Source organism: Centroberyx gerrardi, chromosome 1 (genome assembly GCF_048128805.1).
Source record: "Centroberyx gerrardi isolate f3 chromosome 1, fCenGer3.hap1.cur.20231027, whole genome shotgun sequence".
NCBI classification, from domain to species: domain Eukaryota; kingdom Metazoa; phylum Chordata; class Actinopteri; order Beryciformes; family Berycidae; genus Centroberyx; species Centroberyx gerrardi.
In genome coordinates, this window is record NC_135997.1 from 37,157,425 (window position 1) to 37,175,059 (window position 17,635).

Genomic DNA, 17,635 nt, shown 5'->3' on the forward strand with positions numbered 1-17,635 from the left:
ACACACTCATGCACACGCTCTCACACACATACTGCATACACACACACACACCCACCCACCCATACATACACACACTCAGTGTAACGGCTTCACTCTGCTGTGGAAGTGGGTCACGGTTCACTCGGAGACCGTCTCCATAGCGATACTTCCCTGATTACCACTTCCTGTCTGCGAGAGTCTCAGACAGGAAGTGTTTGGCACCGGGCCAGGAGCGCTTAGCAAGATGGGACATTACTGGGAAATCACACACACACACACACACACTCACTCACACAGACACATACATTATGGACACAGACACTTACATGTACATACAGTACACGCATGTACACACTCACACACACACACACACACACTCAGAGGGTCGGTGTGTTGTTGTGATGCGGTGATGACTCGGTGTCATGGCCGCTGCCTGTTTGTCTCCTCTGGAACAATTAAACCACTTGACTGGTTTGGTTTTCTGTCGTGTCACCAGGCCCGGCGATTGTTTCCATCTTCTGAATCAAACCATCAGCAAAATAACCTCTGTGTGTGTGTGTGTGTGTGTGTGTGTGTGTGTGTGTGAGAAGAACCAGCCCGCCCAGGCCTCTTATTTCCTTATGTAAGGGTGCTGGGAATGTGTAATTATAACAGGAAAGCATAAACACGCAGCTTGTTTGATTCAGCCGTTTCCAGCCTGTTAGTTTTTACTGCCGGGAGCCCCCCCCCCCCCCCCCCCCCCCCCCCCCGCCGCTCCGCAGAGCTGCGGCCGGCGGGGGGAAAGGTTGTCATGCATTCAGGAGCCGCTAACGAGAGCGGTCACATCCTCTTCACTTTGCTTTAATTCAGTTCAATTTTTTGGTTTTCCCAGAAGGGGATTCTGGGTTGCGGGAAGAGTTCACAACGAGACAAAGCCAGAACAAAGCAGCCGATCAGACCGGACGGAGCAGACGTCGGCTGCTGAGACCAGACAGGCGGGAGGCCGATACGGCGGGGAAAAGTGCAAAATACAAAGTTACATGCAGAAGATCAGGATCCAAAACTAACTGCAGTCAAGCACTGAACACCGGTACAGTTGATCTGCGTCTCCGCCACACCGCTGCTAACCTTTAGAGACTAAAACATCTGAACGCCTCGGCTATATTCAGTCTTTGGTCTTTCTCTTCTCAAACTTTGTCCCTCCTGGCCACCGTACACTCTCTCTGACCGTGAGCCAATCAGATCAGAGCGTTGGTCCGCTGCTCAACACAGAGCAGAAGCATCTAAACTGTCTGGATGTTTAAAGAAGCAGCGTCTTCACTTACCTGATTTGATGCTTTTCCTGTTGAAACTGGATGTTGGGGGCGGGGCTTAACGCAGGGAGACATCATTCAAAAATCTAAACCAATGGAATATGAGCCAGGGAGAGAAAGACAATTTTATTTGATGGGAGAGGCAGAGGGGCGGTGACTGCTCAAAAATCTGATGGTTTTATTGGTTAGACATTTATATTTCTGCCTCCTGGTGCATTATGAGGTTAGCATTAAGGACGTAATGGGAGTTCATTCATGGGGACTTGAGTTTTAAAGTCTGAACTGAACTCCCAGTCCTTCAGAGTGTCTTTAATGATGACATCACGCTGCACCAGGAGGCGGGAATAAAACCTCCAACCAATAAAACTGCCTTTCTCTCCCTAAATGACATCCCATTGGTTTCCTCTTTGGAATGATCCCTCCCTGTGTTATCGAGGAAGTAAAGATGCTGTTTCCTGTGGTCTTCAAATGAAAGATCTACATCTAGACTCACATGGAACCTGATTCTGTGCAGGAAATAGCAGTGAAAACTGGTCGGGCAACATATTTTGATGAGAAATTAACTATTTTGCCCAGTAAAAATGACCTGTGTCAGGTGATTATTTGAGTTGACCAGCCTTGGCAGGTGAACCACAGAGTTAGTTTCATCCAGTGTGTAAGATGCTACAGTGCAGATTGAGGATGAAAGGATCCAGTGGGCGGAGCCTGAGTCACCAGGAACCCACCGGCTGTTTTCACCAAGCTTTTATTTTTCTAGGTCAAGCTGCCAAACCAGGATACGGTACAAAATGTTAAAATGGATTCAATAAAACTCAGATACAAACAAGGTCATTATTTTACCACAACTTAAGAGTTTGTTTTCTGTTCAGTATTTGTCTTGGAGCAGTTTGGATCCGCAGCAGTTCCCAGATATTATTAGTGAACCCATCAACTCGGCTTCCTCGCCTTTAATTACAGTCAGTTTGGGAACAGACTGTAAACTTCTGAAATGGATTTTCTGGTTCTTGGAGCGTTTAAACTCAAAGAAGAATTCCTCGCAGTCAGCAGCGTGTTTCCATCAGCAAACCTTCACAGACAGGAAGAAACCAAACAACTGTTAAAGCTTCGATCTGCAACTTTTCCCCTTGAGACAGGAAGTGTAGCGTTAGCCCCGCCCCCCTCCCCACCACCTGTCAGTCATCTTGATGATGTCATCGGGTCACCGGCAGCGTAAAGCCTCCACAGCCGATCTGACGCTGATGTTCACCGTGTGATAAACTGTATATCGGCATCAGAAAGGTTTCTTCTGATTACGGTGATAATGATATTTAACCACATCAGCCGGCTCTCTCTCTGGGTGAGACTACGCTTCAGTCCATCAGGAGTCAAAAGCCTCAGCACGTCTGACTCCACCTGACACCTGACAGTGTGGTGAAACCTGCGGCTCGCTGCCCCGCCCAGGTCCACAGGTCCACAGGTCCACAGATCCAGTCTCTCCTCAGTTAAATATTGAAGCGACGGATCTGTTACTCTGCTGCTGCAGCGGCCTGAAGACGACTCACCAGGGCTGTGTGTGTGTGTGTGTGTGTGTGTGTGTGTGTGTGTGTCCATGCAGCCGTCCACCTTATGTCGAGTGATTCCTCTGATGAATTTTAAGAACATCACAGTCTACAGTGTCATTTTGATCATTTAGCTGTGGCTATAGTAAAACTGAATTGAATTTATTCAGTAATACATTCATATTTGTCATCAGTATGTGTGTTTGCCCTTATGTATATGTGTGTGTGTGTGTGTGTGTGTGTGTGTGTGTGTGCACGTCAGGGCGTCCGCAGGTCCTTGAACAGTCTTTTTAGAAAATATTAAAATGACTGTTATTAGAGGTGTTATTGTTTCCCAGATGAATCAGAGCAGGTCAGCGGTTCAGTCTGCATCCTCTCTGCTTTACCTTCACTCTTAATGTGCAGAAACAGGCTGGTCTTTGTCTCTTTATTGTAAGTTATTAAACTGGTGTTGAATTCATCTCCATTTAGCACTGAAAAGGTTTTAAAAGTCTTGAATGTGTCTGTCTGTGACCTGCAGACTCTGACAGGACCATCACCCGGTTCAGGGGCGCCACGCAGGTCCGGCCCTGTTTAGCTTCCTGGTTCGGTGTCTGTTGCCGTAGCGACGGGGGCGGGACGGGGGCGGGACGGGGGCGGGGCTGCGGCGCGCTCCTCGGCCGGCGGCGGGTCGGCCTCAGGCGCGTTCGCACTAGCGGATCGTTTTCACCTCCTAACCCACAACTGTCAGGTTCACATGTTTTCACTTGGAGCCAGACTGACAGAGTTCAGATCGTTTATTTAGCCTTTTAGATCGAGTCAGACATTAAACAACGATAACGTTTAACTAGGGATGATCTGCTTCTCTCATGATACGATTGGATACGTGATCTGAGGTTCAGGATCAGTACAACCAGGATACGATGTGATCAATAAAAGTTCAGTGGCAACAAAGTCTGACTGTGCAGAATTCTGTTTATTTCTGAGACTCAAATCTTTCCAGCGATGCCATTGGCTGCTAGAATGTAAACAACAATTTAAAAATGTCATTACAAAGTGACATCAAGAGAGACTGCTTCTCTCCTTCCACTCTCTGAACATACGAGGTTCTCCTGCCGCAGACCTGAGACCAGCAGAAAGGAGCTCTTTGTTTCCTGGCTGTTTTCCCAAGGTCAACACTGAGCGCGCTCTGTCTGGGTCCAGGCCGCTGTTTTCTTTCTGATAGAGCGAAGCCGATATATTATCACCTGATCAGGAGATTATTCCCTCGCTGTAGAGCTGCTGGACGGACTGTTGCTGCTTTGTTGTCTGCCATCTGGGCCCATGTGGAGAAACTCCGGGTTTTTATTGGCAGTGGTTTGGGGGAAGGGGGGCGGGGGGGGTGGGGGAAGGGGGGGCGGGGGGGGTGGGGGGGGGGGGGTGGTGGACTAACAGCATGCCAAGCTGCTGATAGTCCCACTCTAGCAGGAGAACCAGCAGAGCCATTACCCAAGATGCTTATCACTCTGAAGCTCCGCCTGCTGCTGCTCAGCTATTTCCTTTCTCCTTAATGTGTGGAGCGCTGCAGACGGCGGGCCGGGTCCCAACGCCTCGTCCCGCCTCGCCCCGCCCCGCCTCGCCTCGCCCCGCCTCGCCTGGACCCCCCTCGCCCCGCCTCCCCTCACCTTGACCCACCTCGCCTCGCCCTGCCTCGCCCGCCACAATCTGCAACAATCTACGCTTCTTCTAAATTTTTTCACCCAGTCATTTTGTGGGGTTATTTTTGCCTGTTCTGACTTTCCTGAGAGAATACCGATCCGTTTCCCCCTCGATAACCTCTGTTCTCACCCCCAACACATTGTTGTAGTCGTTTTGCTCGGAGCCGCTTTCAAGTCAGCACGTTATGTCCTGCGCCAACTTCCTGTTTCAACCAGAAATACGTGGAATTAGGGGAGCGAGACGAGAGTCCGGCTCTGGACTCCACAGCTTTGGAGTCGCTTCTCGATTCCCAAATGCCTGGAATAGAAGAATCGATTCTTTTTGGAATCGACTCCCAGCCCTACTTCAGTTTTGTAATATTTGTCCTTCCTTCCCTCCTCCCTCCTTCCCTTCCCTCCTCCCTCCTTCCCTTCCCTCCTCCCTCCTTCCCTACCCACTTTCCGTTCTGTTTACACTATGTAAATATCACATATACAGGACTATACATGTTCAGGGCCGCAGCTTGAGGAAACCCGTTCTCTTCGACTCTGTTCTGCAACACTTAAACAAAATGTCATTTCCTCCCAAGATGGCTGCCTAGATAGACGTTACTGTGGTTGTTTTTGTCTCTCCTGGGACAGATGGAAGTGCCAGCAGCTAAAAGACTGTAGTGTGGTGTCAGGGTGGAGAGACTGTCCCGCAACCAGGAGGTCACAGGTTCGATTCCTGCAGCAGTCAGTCAGCTGAACGGCTAATACTCAGAGGGAAGTAAGAAAATAAAAATACTTAGTTACTGTATTTCAGTAAGATTTTAAGTATCTGTGCTTTCCTCGAATTTTTCCTTTCACTGAAGACTTTTTCCTTTTACTCTCTATGTTGAGAGAGAGAGAGAGAGAGAGAGAGAGAGAGAGAGAGAGAGAGAGAGAGAGAGAGAGGAAATGACTTTTTTAGACAAATACTTTTATACTTTAAGTCAATGTAAGACCATGTACTTTTATACTTTGACTTGAGTAAAGGATTTGAAATGTTACTTCAACTTTCCCCGCAGTGTATTTTTAGATGAGTAGTTGTACTTCTGCTAGAGTCAGGACTCTGTGTTCTTCTACCACTTCTGGAAAAATGTGAAAACAAGCGGATCGTATTTCAGTTCAGTTGTTCTTCCTCTCTGTGTTCCCAGGCCGGTTCTCACCCCGGGCCGGCCGAGAGATTTACACCCGCCGACGCTGTGCGGGGGTCAGGCGGGGGTCAGGGGTCAGGTGGGGGTCAGGGGTCAGGCGGGGGTCAGAGGTCAGGCGGGGGTCAGTGCTCCTCAAAGGGCCTCAGAGGACACGACTGACAATGAGGAACTCTTAACTTTCACAAACCGTTAGTGTTCGGTCTGCTGCCGCCGAGCTGCCGGGAGCTTTTCAAACGGCGGCTCTCGGCCCTCTGACGGGCCGCGGCAGCAGGTGGGGGGTCATGGGAAGATGGAAAAAAATAAATCACTCAGGAAGATTCCCTCGCAAGTGTTTACATGAGCGCTAAATAAAATGATGCCATAAGATGTGTGTTTACATGCTCCACAGTATGGAATCAGAGTAAAATACTGAATCCAGCTCTCTAACATGAGCTGACGTTTTTCTAAGATGGACCTGCGTCTGTGACTCTTCTGCTGTCAGAAACAGACGTTTTGTTCTGCAGCCGCAGTGATTTAAATTCAGCGTTGACGTCACTCGCCTCAAACAGGCGAGCGTGTGCAGAGAGAGTCGAGATACTCCAACCAAAGAAAGTGATCAGAATGAGCGTTTACACGACATGATGTTTGACGTTTCATCCATCAAACAGATTATGAAAGGAACGGGCCGGTTTATTCTGAGGTGTTTACATGAGGCATTTTATTGTGATTGGGCTTCTAGTCTGATGGATGGATGGATAGATAGATGGATAGATGGATAGATGGATAGATAGATAGATAGATAGATAGATGGATAGATAAGAACTTTATTAATCCCAGAGAGTTAATCCCAGACACTTCAGACGCCACACAGACAGAACAAAACACCAATCAGGTGCATAATTAGTAGAATAAAAAAGAATAAATACCAATGCAAGAATAAACTGTATGTACAACACATATGTGCAAATGTAGCCTACGTGTGCGAAGACGCATGTTGGACAGTGTATGTGCAAATTGTTACATATGTCACAAGTGTGTGTGTGTGTGTGTGTGTGTATGTTACATATGTTACCCAAGTGTGTGTGTGTCCGTCCGTTCCTCCGACAGTCGAGGGAAAGAAACTCCGGCCGGTTGAGAGAAAATTAAATTCTCCTTTCCTGAAACCACATGAACAATAAACAATTTTACGAGACGCGAGCTACAGAAATCTTTTTACCACATTATTTATTTGTTATTTATAATAAACATGGCAACATAAAAAAATCCCCTCACTAGCTTCTCATGTGCGTTTGATTTGATGACATTAGATGAAAGTTTAAAGATCCCCGGGAAACTGGGTAAATAATAAAGACAACATACTGTAGGATGGAAATAAGAACAGAGAAAACAGAGTGCTGTAAAACATAATTAAACTGACAGTTACAACACCACAATATATTATGAAGATATATGTGAATGAAAACTATGAAACTATCTGAATCACAGCAGAATGAGAGCAGGAGAAAGAAAGAAGAAAATAAATGAAATATACAGTTCGTACCGTCTCAAGAAAAATATGAAAAGATATGGGGTAAGAGAAAAATGAAAAGTCTAAAAATATCAAGACATATAATATTCAATTTTCAACATTAACAACTAAGTAATTTCTTTGTTTTGTTACTAATGTTGTATATATTCTTTATTTAGGTGGGAAACACCATGAGCTCCTTGTTTGTTTGTTTTTCTTACCTGCACAACATTTCATTTGCTGTAATGTTCTTCTTTTCTGTTTCAGTGTGCGAATAAATAAAATTAAAAATAAATAAAATATGAGTACAGGCTACTGCTGCCTCAGAGAATATAGATTTAAATTTACAGAATGTTGTAAAGTGTGTGTATTCACATGAGCAGTTCTGCAGAAGAAGTGTCTACGCCTGTTCTCCAGTATTCTAACCTGTGTGTGTGTGTGTGTGTGTGTGTGTGTGTGTGTGTGTGTTGCAGGAGAGCGCCCGTTCCCGTGCACGTGGCCCGACTGCAACAAGAAGTTCGCCCGGTCGGACGAGCTGGCGCGTCACTACCGGACGCACACCGGGGAGAAGAAGTTCGGCTGCCCGCTGTGCGACAAGCGCTTCATGCGCAGCGACCACCTGATGAAGCACGCGCGCCGCCACTCCGACTTCCAGCCCGCCATGCTGAAGCGGCCGTACGGCGGCGGCGGCGCGGCGGGCGGCGCGGCGGGCGGCGGCCGCTCCGGCTCGCTCAGTGACTACAGCCGCTCGGACGCCTCCAGCCGCTCGGACGCCTCCAGCCGCTCGGACGCCTCCAGCCGCTCGGACGCCTCCAGCCGCTCGGACGCCTCCAGCCCCACGCTCAGCCCCGCCGACTCGCCTTAAAGCAGAAAACAAAGCGACCCCGCAGCAGCACTTCAGCGCGGGGCGACCGGGTCTCTGCTGGGTCACAGTTTGGACTCCGCCGCTCTGATGCTTCAGGTAGGAAACACCGGCAGGACGATGACATCACCTGGAGGCGGAGCGCTCGGCACCGTCCGCCACCCAACACACACCAACACAGCATGAAGCTGTCTGTCTCACTGAGGCTCAGACAGACAGACAGCTGGACTCTCCTCTTGTGCAGAGAAGACCTTCAACCTCCTGGATCCTGTGGGACTGAAGCGCTCCTCCTCCCCCTCCTCCTCCCCCCCTCCCCCTCCTCCTCCTCCTCCTCCTCCTCCTCCTCCTCCTCTCCCCCCCCCCCCCCCCCCCCCCCGTATTGCACAGTTACTTATGAAGCTTCGCCAATTCTCCGCTTGCCGTACTGTGTTGTACTTTCTCGCTTCTCGTCGTGCAATCTCAGCTCTTCAGAGACAGAAACATTGCCTTTTATCAGTGAGAATATTTCCGTAGAATACAAAACTATATGTATTTTTTTTTTTTTTCCTTTTGTAATCCTGCTATTGCTGTTGTTACATTTCTTTTCCTGAATTCAGAATAGGAAACGTGTGACAAGGATGAAAAAGATGAAAAAACAAAAAGGAAGTTAATGCTAGTGAGCTGGGCTGGGCGGAGGTCACATGACGCCTCAGGACGAAAACCTTCACACTTCACTTCACCGCACAAAACCTTCACTTCACTTCACTTTACCAAGAACTTCAGCCAGGCTGGAGTTCCTGTCCGGCTCAGGGAAGCTGCAGCAGCTTGAAAGAATGGAACAAAATGATGTCACATCGTCACACACACACACACACACACACACACACACACACACACACACACACACAAATTGCACTCCTTTAAAACAGTCAGTGATGATTCATTCTCACAGGTCGTCAGATAAGTGAGCGAACGATTTTGGAAAATTGGTCCAGTTGAGTTTGAATGTTGGTTGGTTGGAGTAACTCTACTACTCTTCTACAAACAGCTGATCGCTCAGTGTGAAGAACAAACCAGAATCCATTTCAGGATCATTTTCTAAATTTTGGGATATCAGCCTAACTGGGATGTCTGCCTCCTTCAAACAGATGTACTGGTTTCATCTGTTTCTGCTGCCAGAACAGATCAGCACGTCTTTGGCTCTGACTTCTCTGAAAACTCAGTTTCATCCATTAGATCTAAATAGATGAAGGGAGGAGACGGCCTGGAGGAGGAGGCTTCAGGAAACTGACACATGGATTATGCAAAAGAGGTTTCAACTGTATGAAGGCTTGGTTTAGTTCAAAAGGGGCGTGGCATCTGGGAGAGGAACGCATTTGTTTTTTTCTAAAGGTAAACCCCGACTCCGCTCATGTAGCTCAAATAAACCGATCTGTTATGAATGGGAATAGATGGAGATGAGACATTCTGAAAAACGCATGTGCTCGAATCAGATAGGCCCTTCTCACCTTCTCCCTCCCACACAGTGTAGTATGACTACACACACACACACATTCTCTCTCTCACGCACACACACACACACAGATGCATGTGTGTGTGTGCAGCCACAGCAGAAGTCTCCCTTCATGTATTTTTGCTGCATCTATCCTGCGTTGGTGCTGCAGGCAATTCTTTCCTGAACGTTACACAGTTGAGCCAAATGAGTAAATTACAAAAACAAAACTCAGTCTGTCAAACTGTCATTAGCCCGCTGCCGTAACTTACAGAGCAACACTTGATTTTTCCAAAGAAGTGTGTCTCCTGCTGCACTTCTGCACGTGGCAGACAGAGATCAGTGGGACTCCTGCGACGGCTACATCTGTGAGTGTGAGAGAGAAAGATTATTATTATTATTATCATTATTATTATGACAGTGTCTGTCTGCAGTGCTGAAGCAGAGGAAGAGCCAAATTACAGGCTGTCAGACCGTAAAACAGGTGGAGACTTGAAGGGAGCTGAGCCGGTAGCAGCAGTGCATGCTGGGAAGCGGAGCTGTGGAGACATTCGGGTTAGAGAGCGCTACGGTTTCTATTGTTGTTCTACTTTGACGACTTCACTCGCTGCTCAGCCACGCCGGGAGGAAGATTAAACATGAAAGTGAAATACCAGTAGAATATATTTTAATACGCAGTCCTCGATGTGAACAGCCAATCACCAACCTTTGTTTTTTTATTATGGAGCACTTTGGCACAGAAAACAAATGCTATCTAGGGTGTATCACTGTAGTTGGTAAATCTGAAGTGAAGCGTGCGTCTCTGGGAGTTGGGCGGCGGGTTGGACGGCGGCGGGTCGGGTGGCGGGTCTGCTTTAAAACCTGTTGTGACTGACTTGGAACCAGTTGTACTGCAGACAGACAGGCAGACAGGCAGACAGACAGGCAGACAGACAGACAGACAGACAGACAGGCAGACAGACAGACAGACAGGCGTGTCACCGGCCTCACCTCACCGCTGACGCTCTGCGGCGTCGCGCCTCACGCCGCCGCCGCACGCCACGGCCGCCGCAGCTGAGAGAAAACGAGATGAGCAGAACTCTAATTAAAGATAATGACGGGTTCACAGGGCTGTGAGGTGGTGCAGGTTCCTCTCCTGTTGCGTGTGAATTCTTTCCTCTGCGGTTATCCGGACGGTTCGCTGCGTCTCCACACGGCTTCGGTCGTTAGTCTGAAAACCGACCGGCCAGACTTTTCCGACGCCACGTTCCTCCAGACGCTGCCTGCTATTCTGACTGATTTCCCTTCACTGTATCATCTCAGCGTTTTATCTTTTTGACTCGAGGCTCTCTGTAAGCTAACCGGCTGAGAAACCTCTTGAATACATTACCGGTTTCTTCTTAAAGTTATCTTTAAAGAGGGAAAGCCCCGCAGTTGTCCGGTGGATCTGTCGGCTCAGTTTCCCCTCCGGCTCCACTGAGCGAAACTTTCAGGAAAAGCCATCTAGGAATTATAAGTCGGCTTTCATCGCAGCGGCGCTCACGTCTTTCAGCACAGCGTATTAAACACAGACACGGTGTAGATGACAGCCGGGTCTCCGCCCCGCGGCCAAAAATAGTTCCTGCAGGACTTCTCCTCTCCCTCTGCAGGCTGGAGGGTTCGCTTTCTCCACTCTTTCTGTTTTTTTTGCGCTGCAGCGTTGGCTTTCAGTAGAAAATAAGACACTCTGGCAAGGCTGGCATGCACGCACTGACGCATGCTATCCACACACACACACACACACACACACACACACACACACACACACAGGAAGAGCAGAGGAACTGTCCAGCTGGAGAGGTTAGGAATGTTCCTGCAGGGGGAAGGAAGCAGGTGTCAGGCGCTGAATGGCCGGCCTTGTCCCGCGCTCCGCTCCCCCGGCCCGCTTCACCAGCCTCCATCCAGAAAGAGCCATAATCAGACCCAAACCTCCACCCCCCCTACACACACACACACACACACACACATACACGCCTCCCAGCCTCCCATGAAGAAAACACCCTTTAGAAAAACACACTGCATCACCAGCCGCAGACTCTGTCCTCGATAACCTCAGGCTGCTGTGAGCCGGAGGACTAGCGGAGCTGTGAATCAGAGAGGGGGGGCGGGGCGACCCTGCCGTGTTCCCTTTTAGCAAAACACACACAACACACTCGGAACAGACGCATATTTTCTGAAAATGTGTGTGTTTGTGTGTGTGTGTAGCGTCTCCTCTTACAGGACACGGTCTTCTTGACAGAAATGTCCAGGGTGGATTTCAGAGTGAGGGACATTATTTCATATATTTCACATATTTTTATGTCATTTCACTTTACAAAGCCAGAAACCGACCGTTTCCTTTTTACCTCAGTGTGTCGAGACAGGTGTTCATCTGTTCATCTGCTCGTCCGTTCAGCCGGAACATTCCATATACCTCTGTTTCTGTTCAACACTTTCACATACAGTGACGATCGGGCCGAAACAAATCTGCAGACATTTCTTTCAGTTTTTGTTGCAAATTGGCAGAAAATCTGAATTCTGTGGTGAGTTTCTTTTCTCTGCGTCAAGAGAGCTCTGTCACCGTTTTGATAAAATAGAAACAGGTTTTTTAGGTTTTTTTCGGTCGCTTGGTGGGGTCGGTCTGCCGGTCCCGCTGCACATATACAACCACAGGATACAGAAATACAATACGTAGAAGTTTCTGAGGCATTTCATGATGGACTTGGTACTTTCCTCAGAAAGCACAGAATATTTGCATTCTGCTATTTGAAATGTTCAGTTTAAAATCAGTTTTCCACCAAGATACGAAGACAAAAGTTACTCCCACACCAAAATCAATCTTTTAGTTTGATAACAGGCCTAAATAACAGATCATTGATTCATGATCATCCTCATTAGTGATGAATACAGGCCGACTTTAGGCCTCCACTGGTCATAATAAGGAAACCTGCACCAGTCACGTGCCTGTGAGTCTACAAAGTAAATGTCTGCAGATTGTTTTTTCCTCAGAGAAAAGTCACTTTTATTGTTTGTCTCTTGCAATATGAGCAACTTGTCAAGCTGCTGCTCCGAACTCATCATCTAACCACACTGCAGTTCCATGTGGTCCGGTATGTAGATCTAGGTTGTGTTCAGATGTTCAAACTGTTGTTATAAAGGGTCGGATAAACAGATTTTACAATTTGTAATATTATTCTATTCTTGAAGTCTTTTGTAGAGATGAAATGCAGCCGGTGTATATTCAGGACTGCTGTTAGAGCGTCTGAGTCATGAGAAAGTCGTGACGTTGTACAGATTATTTTTGAGTCGGTTTCCCCTTTGAGTGAATGAAGCTGAATGCAAAATAACTTTTTTAAATTTCTGTATTTAAACTCAACCTCAGAAACTGCAGGTTGCATACAATTTGAAAACGAGAAGCCAGATTTGATTTGTTTTTTTGTTTTAATATAGATTGATAACTAGACAGATTTTGTTTGAAAGATTTTCTCTCTTGTTTGTGTTTCTGTTCTCCTTCTTGTAACTGATGTATGATGTTTTGTACATTTTGTCATCACCTGTGTGTCCATATCATGTTTTAAATTGGTGATATTATTTAATGATTCTCATGTAACATTATGAGCATCATAACTTTGTTATTTGTCAGATTAATGTCTAATTGTCTGCACAAAGATAAACAGGTAACACAGCAGGGAATTTATAATCAGGAAGTTATGAATGAGAGGAAACCAACAGAAACAGAAACAGGGTTTTTTTCCTCTCTTCCCCCTTTATGGAAACTGAGTGCTTTTTTGCAGGAAGTGTCATTATGCAAGACTGGATTACGATTATCAGGTTATAGATATGATGTCATATGGAGTAATGTGTGCCAAAGGCAAAAAAAAAAAAGAAATCATTCCTTAAAGAAACTATCAGCATTCTGCAGTAATTGTACGGTAAAGCATGAACATCAAGTGTTTCTTATTCTTCTTGGTAAATGTATTTTACTCAGTCCAGCTGAAACAAACAGGCGGAGCATCTTGTGTTTAAATTGATTTCACTTTGATTTTTCTTACATGAATGAAAAGGGACATTTCCAGTTCAGTGTCTCCTGTTATTTCGCAAGTTTGTCTCCATTTTGACATTTGACTTGTCTGTGTTGTGTAGCAGCTGAAGAGCGTCATTTGTAGCAGAACATGATGTGACAGTGAACGCCTCTCCCAAAGGTTTCATACACACACTGCAAGAAACCTCCATCTTATCAAGTCATTTAGTCGATTGAGTCCTAAAATCAGAATTTTCTTGAAACAAGTGAAGAAATCTGCCAGTGGTGTTTGATACTTTCACTTGTTTCCAATGCAAATCAACTTGTTTAATGAATTTTGTAAAATCAAGAGTCATTTTCTTGACAGCAGTGCAGTGATCTTCCTTATTCTGACTGCTTTCAACAGACTGACACTCTGTTGTAGAAGAAACAAGTGAAGCTGCAGGGGAGACCAGTGGAGTTATCTCTCCTCGCTGCAGAATGTTTCTCTTGGTTTAAGAACAAGAAGATCTGAAGGCTGAATATGAGACTAGATGACTCGTTAAGATGGAGGTTTTTTTGCTTTGTACTTCACTGATGCGTGTTCACTGCTCAGCATCAAACCAATGTACCTGACCTTCGTTCATTATGTAATATATTTATTTTTTGGAACGTCGTGTTATATTTTTCACTGTGATTTATTTGATTTCTTGAGTAATAGATGTATCAACTGCCCTTAGTTTGCTTTGTTTTATTCATGTATACTTTTTACTACTTCTGTCATTAAGATTTATCATCCTAAAAAGACCCGATCCTCGTATGAAAACAACAGAAATCAGTGTGTTTTCATTCATTCATTCATTCTGATATTTGTCAGGTCCATGTAAACATCACATAACATTTACAGTTCACATCCCGTTTGCTGGGATAAGTTCATATCCCACTTATGAGAAATGAGAAATATGATATTAGCCATGACACGGAGGCATGTACACACCTCCTCCTCTCACTGCTGGGTGTGTGTAAGTTCTTAAATCTCCAAGGTAATATTCAGAATATTCTGTTAATTTATCTATACTGGGATTTCATTTTATAAACATCTTTTCCCAAATATGAGCTCACCAGGGATAGGAGCCAGTGTTTTCCACCTTGTGCATGTAAAAACACTCATGTCATATTTAATGCTTAATCTCCTGCCGTGACCGAACCGACCAAACTCCCCCCTGGTATTACCCACAACCCCCTGCATGTAGGCGGGGCCAGGCGGTGTGTACATCTCTCAAACATACATTTCATGTTATTTTGCCCATTAAAAAATCAGCGAAAGCAGGACTTCTTCACATTTTCTGTATTCATTTTTACCAGAATTAACGTGAAAATGATTTATGAGCTCATTCTGTTCTGATTTCTTGATTTTTTTACTCTTTCCTCCACTGAGCTGCACATACATGGATCTCACTGTCAGAAACACAAGGCTGTTACAGGCCGTCCTGTAACCCAGAGGTCAGAGGTCAGAGGTCAGATCCCCTGCGGCAGACTCTGAGTTTCCTGCTCGCTCTCTGAGTCGCTCCGCCAAAATGTTGTTTCGACAAAAAGTAGCAGAGAAAACATCGTCTTGTTTTCACGTCTAAGAGAAGAGTCAGAACCACAGCTGACAGGTTTTCACTCTCCTCGTCCTCATGGATGTGAGGAAGCGTCCTTCGTGATGTCATCATTACCAAAGTCTAGATCGTCCATACAAACTCCTCCTTTAATCGCTCTGTTAGATTATACTAGATTAGTTCACTGCAAAAATTGACAGACTTGTTTAATTATTTTACCTTGTCTCCAGACTTATCAAATGAAGTCATTTTATAATCTTATAATCTTATAATTTTACCGGTTTCAACAAATTAGACTTTTTTTCCAGGAGAATGTAACTTGTTTCAGGACATTTTCTTGGTAAAAGTGAAATTGTCTTGGAGAAAGTTTCCAGATTTTCTTCATTGTTTTATGATGATTTCTTGACAGAAGTCATATTGGCATGAATCAAGTGAAATTTATTGAAGCCAGCAGATTATCTGCCAGTGCAGAGAGAGAATTTGACCGAAAATATCATGAGATAAGATGATAGGTCTGGAAACAAGATAAAATCACTGGACAGATTGTCATTTTTTGCAGTGTGCGGACAATGCAGGATCCATCCAAAGCCTCATGACATCTGAACACAGGTCGTCTCTAATAGAGCTGTCTGATCTGATCCCAGTGTGACGAGGTTCAGGTGTTCAGCAGCTGAACCAGGTGGATGTTCAGCTAAAATGTTCAGTGTTTGTGACTGAAGAGCGGCTGGAAAGCTCGGCTGAGATGGAGAAAACTTTTTCTCAGGAGGAACTGATGAGAGTGGACAGAATGATTTCAAATATACACATGCTGTGTTTAAGAGGCACTTTGTGTGCTGGTCACCTGCTGCTGAGCTCCTGTTGACAGTGCAGCACTTTTCCGCTAAAAGCTAAAATGTTTTAGATTGCAGTGTTCAGCTCTGAAAGCACGTTAACATCTCAGCGCTGTTGGGAACCTGCAGCAGATCTCCTTTCCTCTGAAAGTAAAGGAAACAGAAGCCAGCGTGGTGACGAGGTTCCTGCTGAACACCGAACCCTCAACACCGGTGAAGAGCTTCCTGCCGAACGCCGAACCCTCAACACCGGTGAAGAGGTTCCTGCCGAACGCCGAACCCTCAACACCAGTGAAGAGGTTCCTGCCGAACGCCGAACCCTCAACACCGGTGAAGAGCTTCCCGCTGAACGCCGAACCCTCAACACCGGTGAAGAGGTTCCTGCTGAACGCCGAACCCTCGACACAGCTGAGCACAAAGCTCAGCCGCTGTGCAGTGAAATCAAAATGTCCCTCTGCCTCCATGAGAGTGATAAAGGTGAAGCCGGCGCTCCGGCCGCCGCACACTGGACTCGGTTCATCGTCTCTAATAAAGACGCCACAGTCTGTGAGGTCACGGGCCGCTTTAAGCCCCTCCGCCGGGAAAATATGGAGGAATTTGTGGTTTAATACCTTGTTAGTTTGGTTGTCTTGAAGCCCTTCGGATCACACAGATGTACAAACAGTCAGGAGCGCCAGCAGAAATACAGTGCTGCTTTCAGTGGAGTCAGCAGTAATGGAACGTGTCCCGTCCCTCCAGTCAGAGCGACGCCCCGCAGCCTGCTGGGAGGGGGGAGGGGGGGGGGGGGGGGGGGGGGCACCAGGAGAGATTTGGGGCAACAGGCGAGCCGCACCCTGAGTTCACACTGAGAGCGACTTGGTCGACTAGCAGCCTGCAGAACAGTCACATCATGGATTCATTGCTTCTTTGGCGTTGCCTTTCATAACGTTACAATCGTTTGATGAGTTAACACAGATAGCTAGCAAGCGCTAATTAGGTCGCTTTACTCAAAAATAAACAGAAAAAAGTCAGTGCAGAAAACAAAAGATGGATCAGCTGTTGTTTCTGAGACATTTCTTCCTGTCGTCTTTCAAATAAAAGCTTTGAACGGCTGGAATCGACTTCTCCATTTTGAACTGTTCATCAAACTAAATCACATCAATAGGGAAACAAGGAAGCGCAGAAATCTGATTGGCTGTTGACGGCCGATGACTGCGAACAAATTCAGCCATGGATGACTTTTCTCGTCCGACGGGCCCGCTGAGCGTCCGCAGGTCAGCTGAGTCTCCCGGTCGCTCAGATCTGGAGGAGATGGACTTCTGCTGTGAACGCAGGGTTCAAGATCTAGGCATCAATTTAATATGATTTTCCAACGTGATTAAAGCAACAATCCTGAGGCAACTTCTTGGACACGGTTTCCCATCAGAGTTGCCTAAAAAGTTGCCTTCTGTGACGGCAACACTGTGCTCATATTATTCTTAGGTGTATTCGTCAGTATAATATCTTCATTTGATTGTGTTATACAGAGAGACTGAACTGTCTCCTGGTTCTCCTGGTATAGGTTCCCCTTCAAGAAGTCATGCCTTCAAAATAAAAGTCTCTATTTCCTTAACACCATTAGATGCCTGCAGTGCTTTAGATTGCATCAACATCAGAAATAATATCCAGCCATGTTGTATTTTCATGAGTCACATCTCAGCTGCCATGAAGTCTTCAGATCCTCCGTTACTTTGGTGTCACAGCTGTACAGTTCCACAAATTCTATAT

General features: G+C 46.3%; 1 protein-coding gene across 1 annotated transcript in view; it reads left to right on the forward strand.

Moving 5' to 3' along the window:
- The window catches only part of LOC139933086 (Krueppel-like factor 13), a 29,776-nt gene extending 21,783 nt beyond the window's left edge, over positions 1-7,993 (forward strand). Inside the window, exon 2 of the mRNA XM_071927103.2 lies at positions 7,602-7,993. Within this exon, the coding sequence (XP_071783204.2) occupies positions 7,602-7,993 (392 nt within the window). The remainder of the gene's footprint in view (positions 1-7,601) is intronic.
- The last annotated feature ends 9,642 nt before the right edge of the window (positions 7,994-17,635 follow it).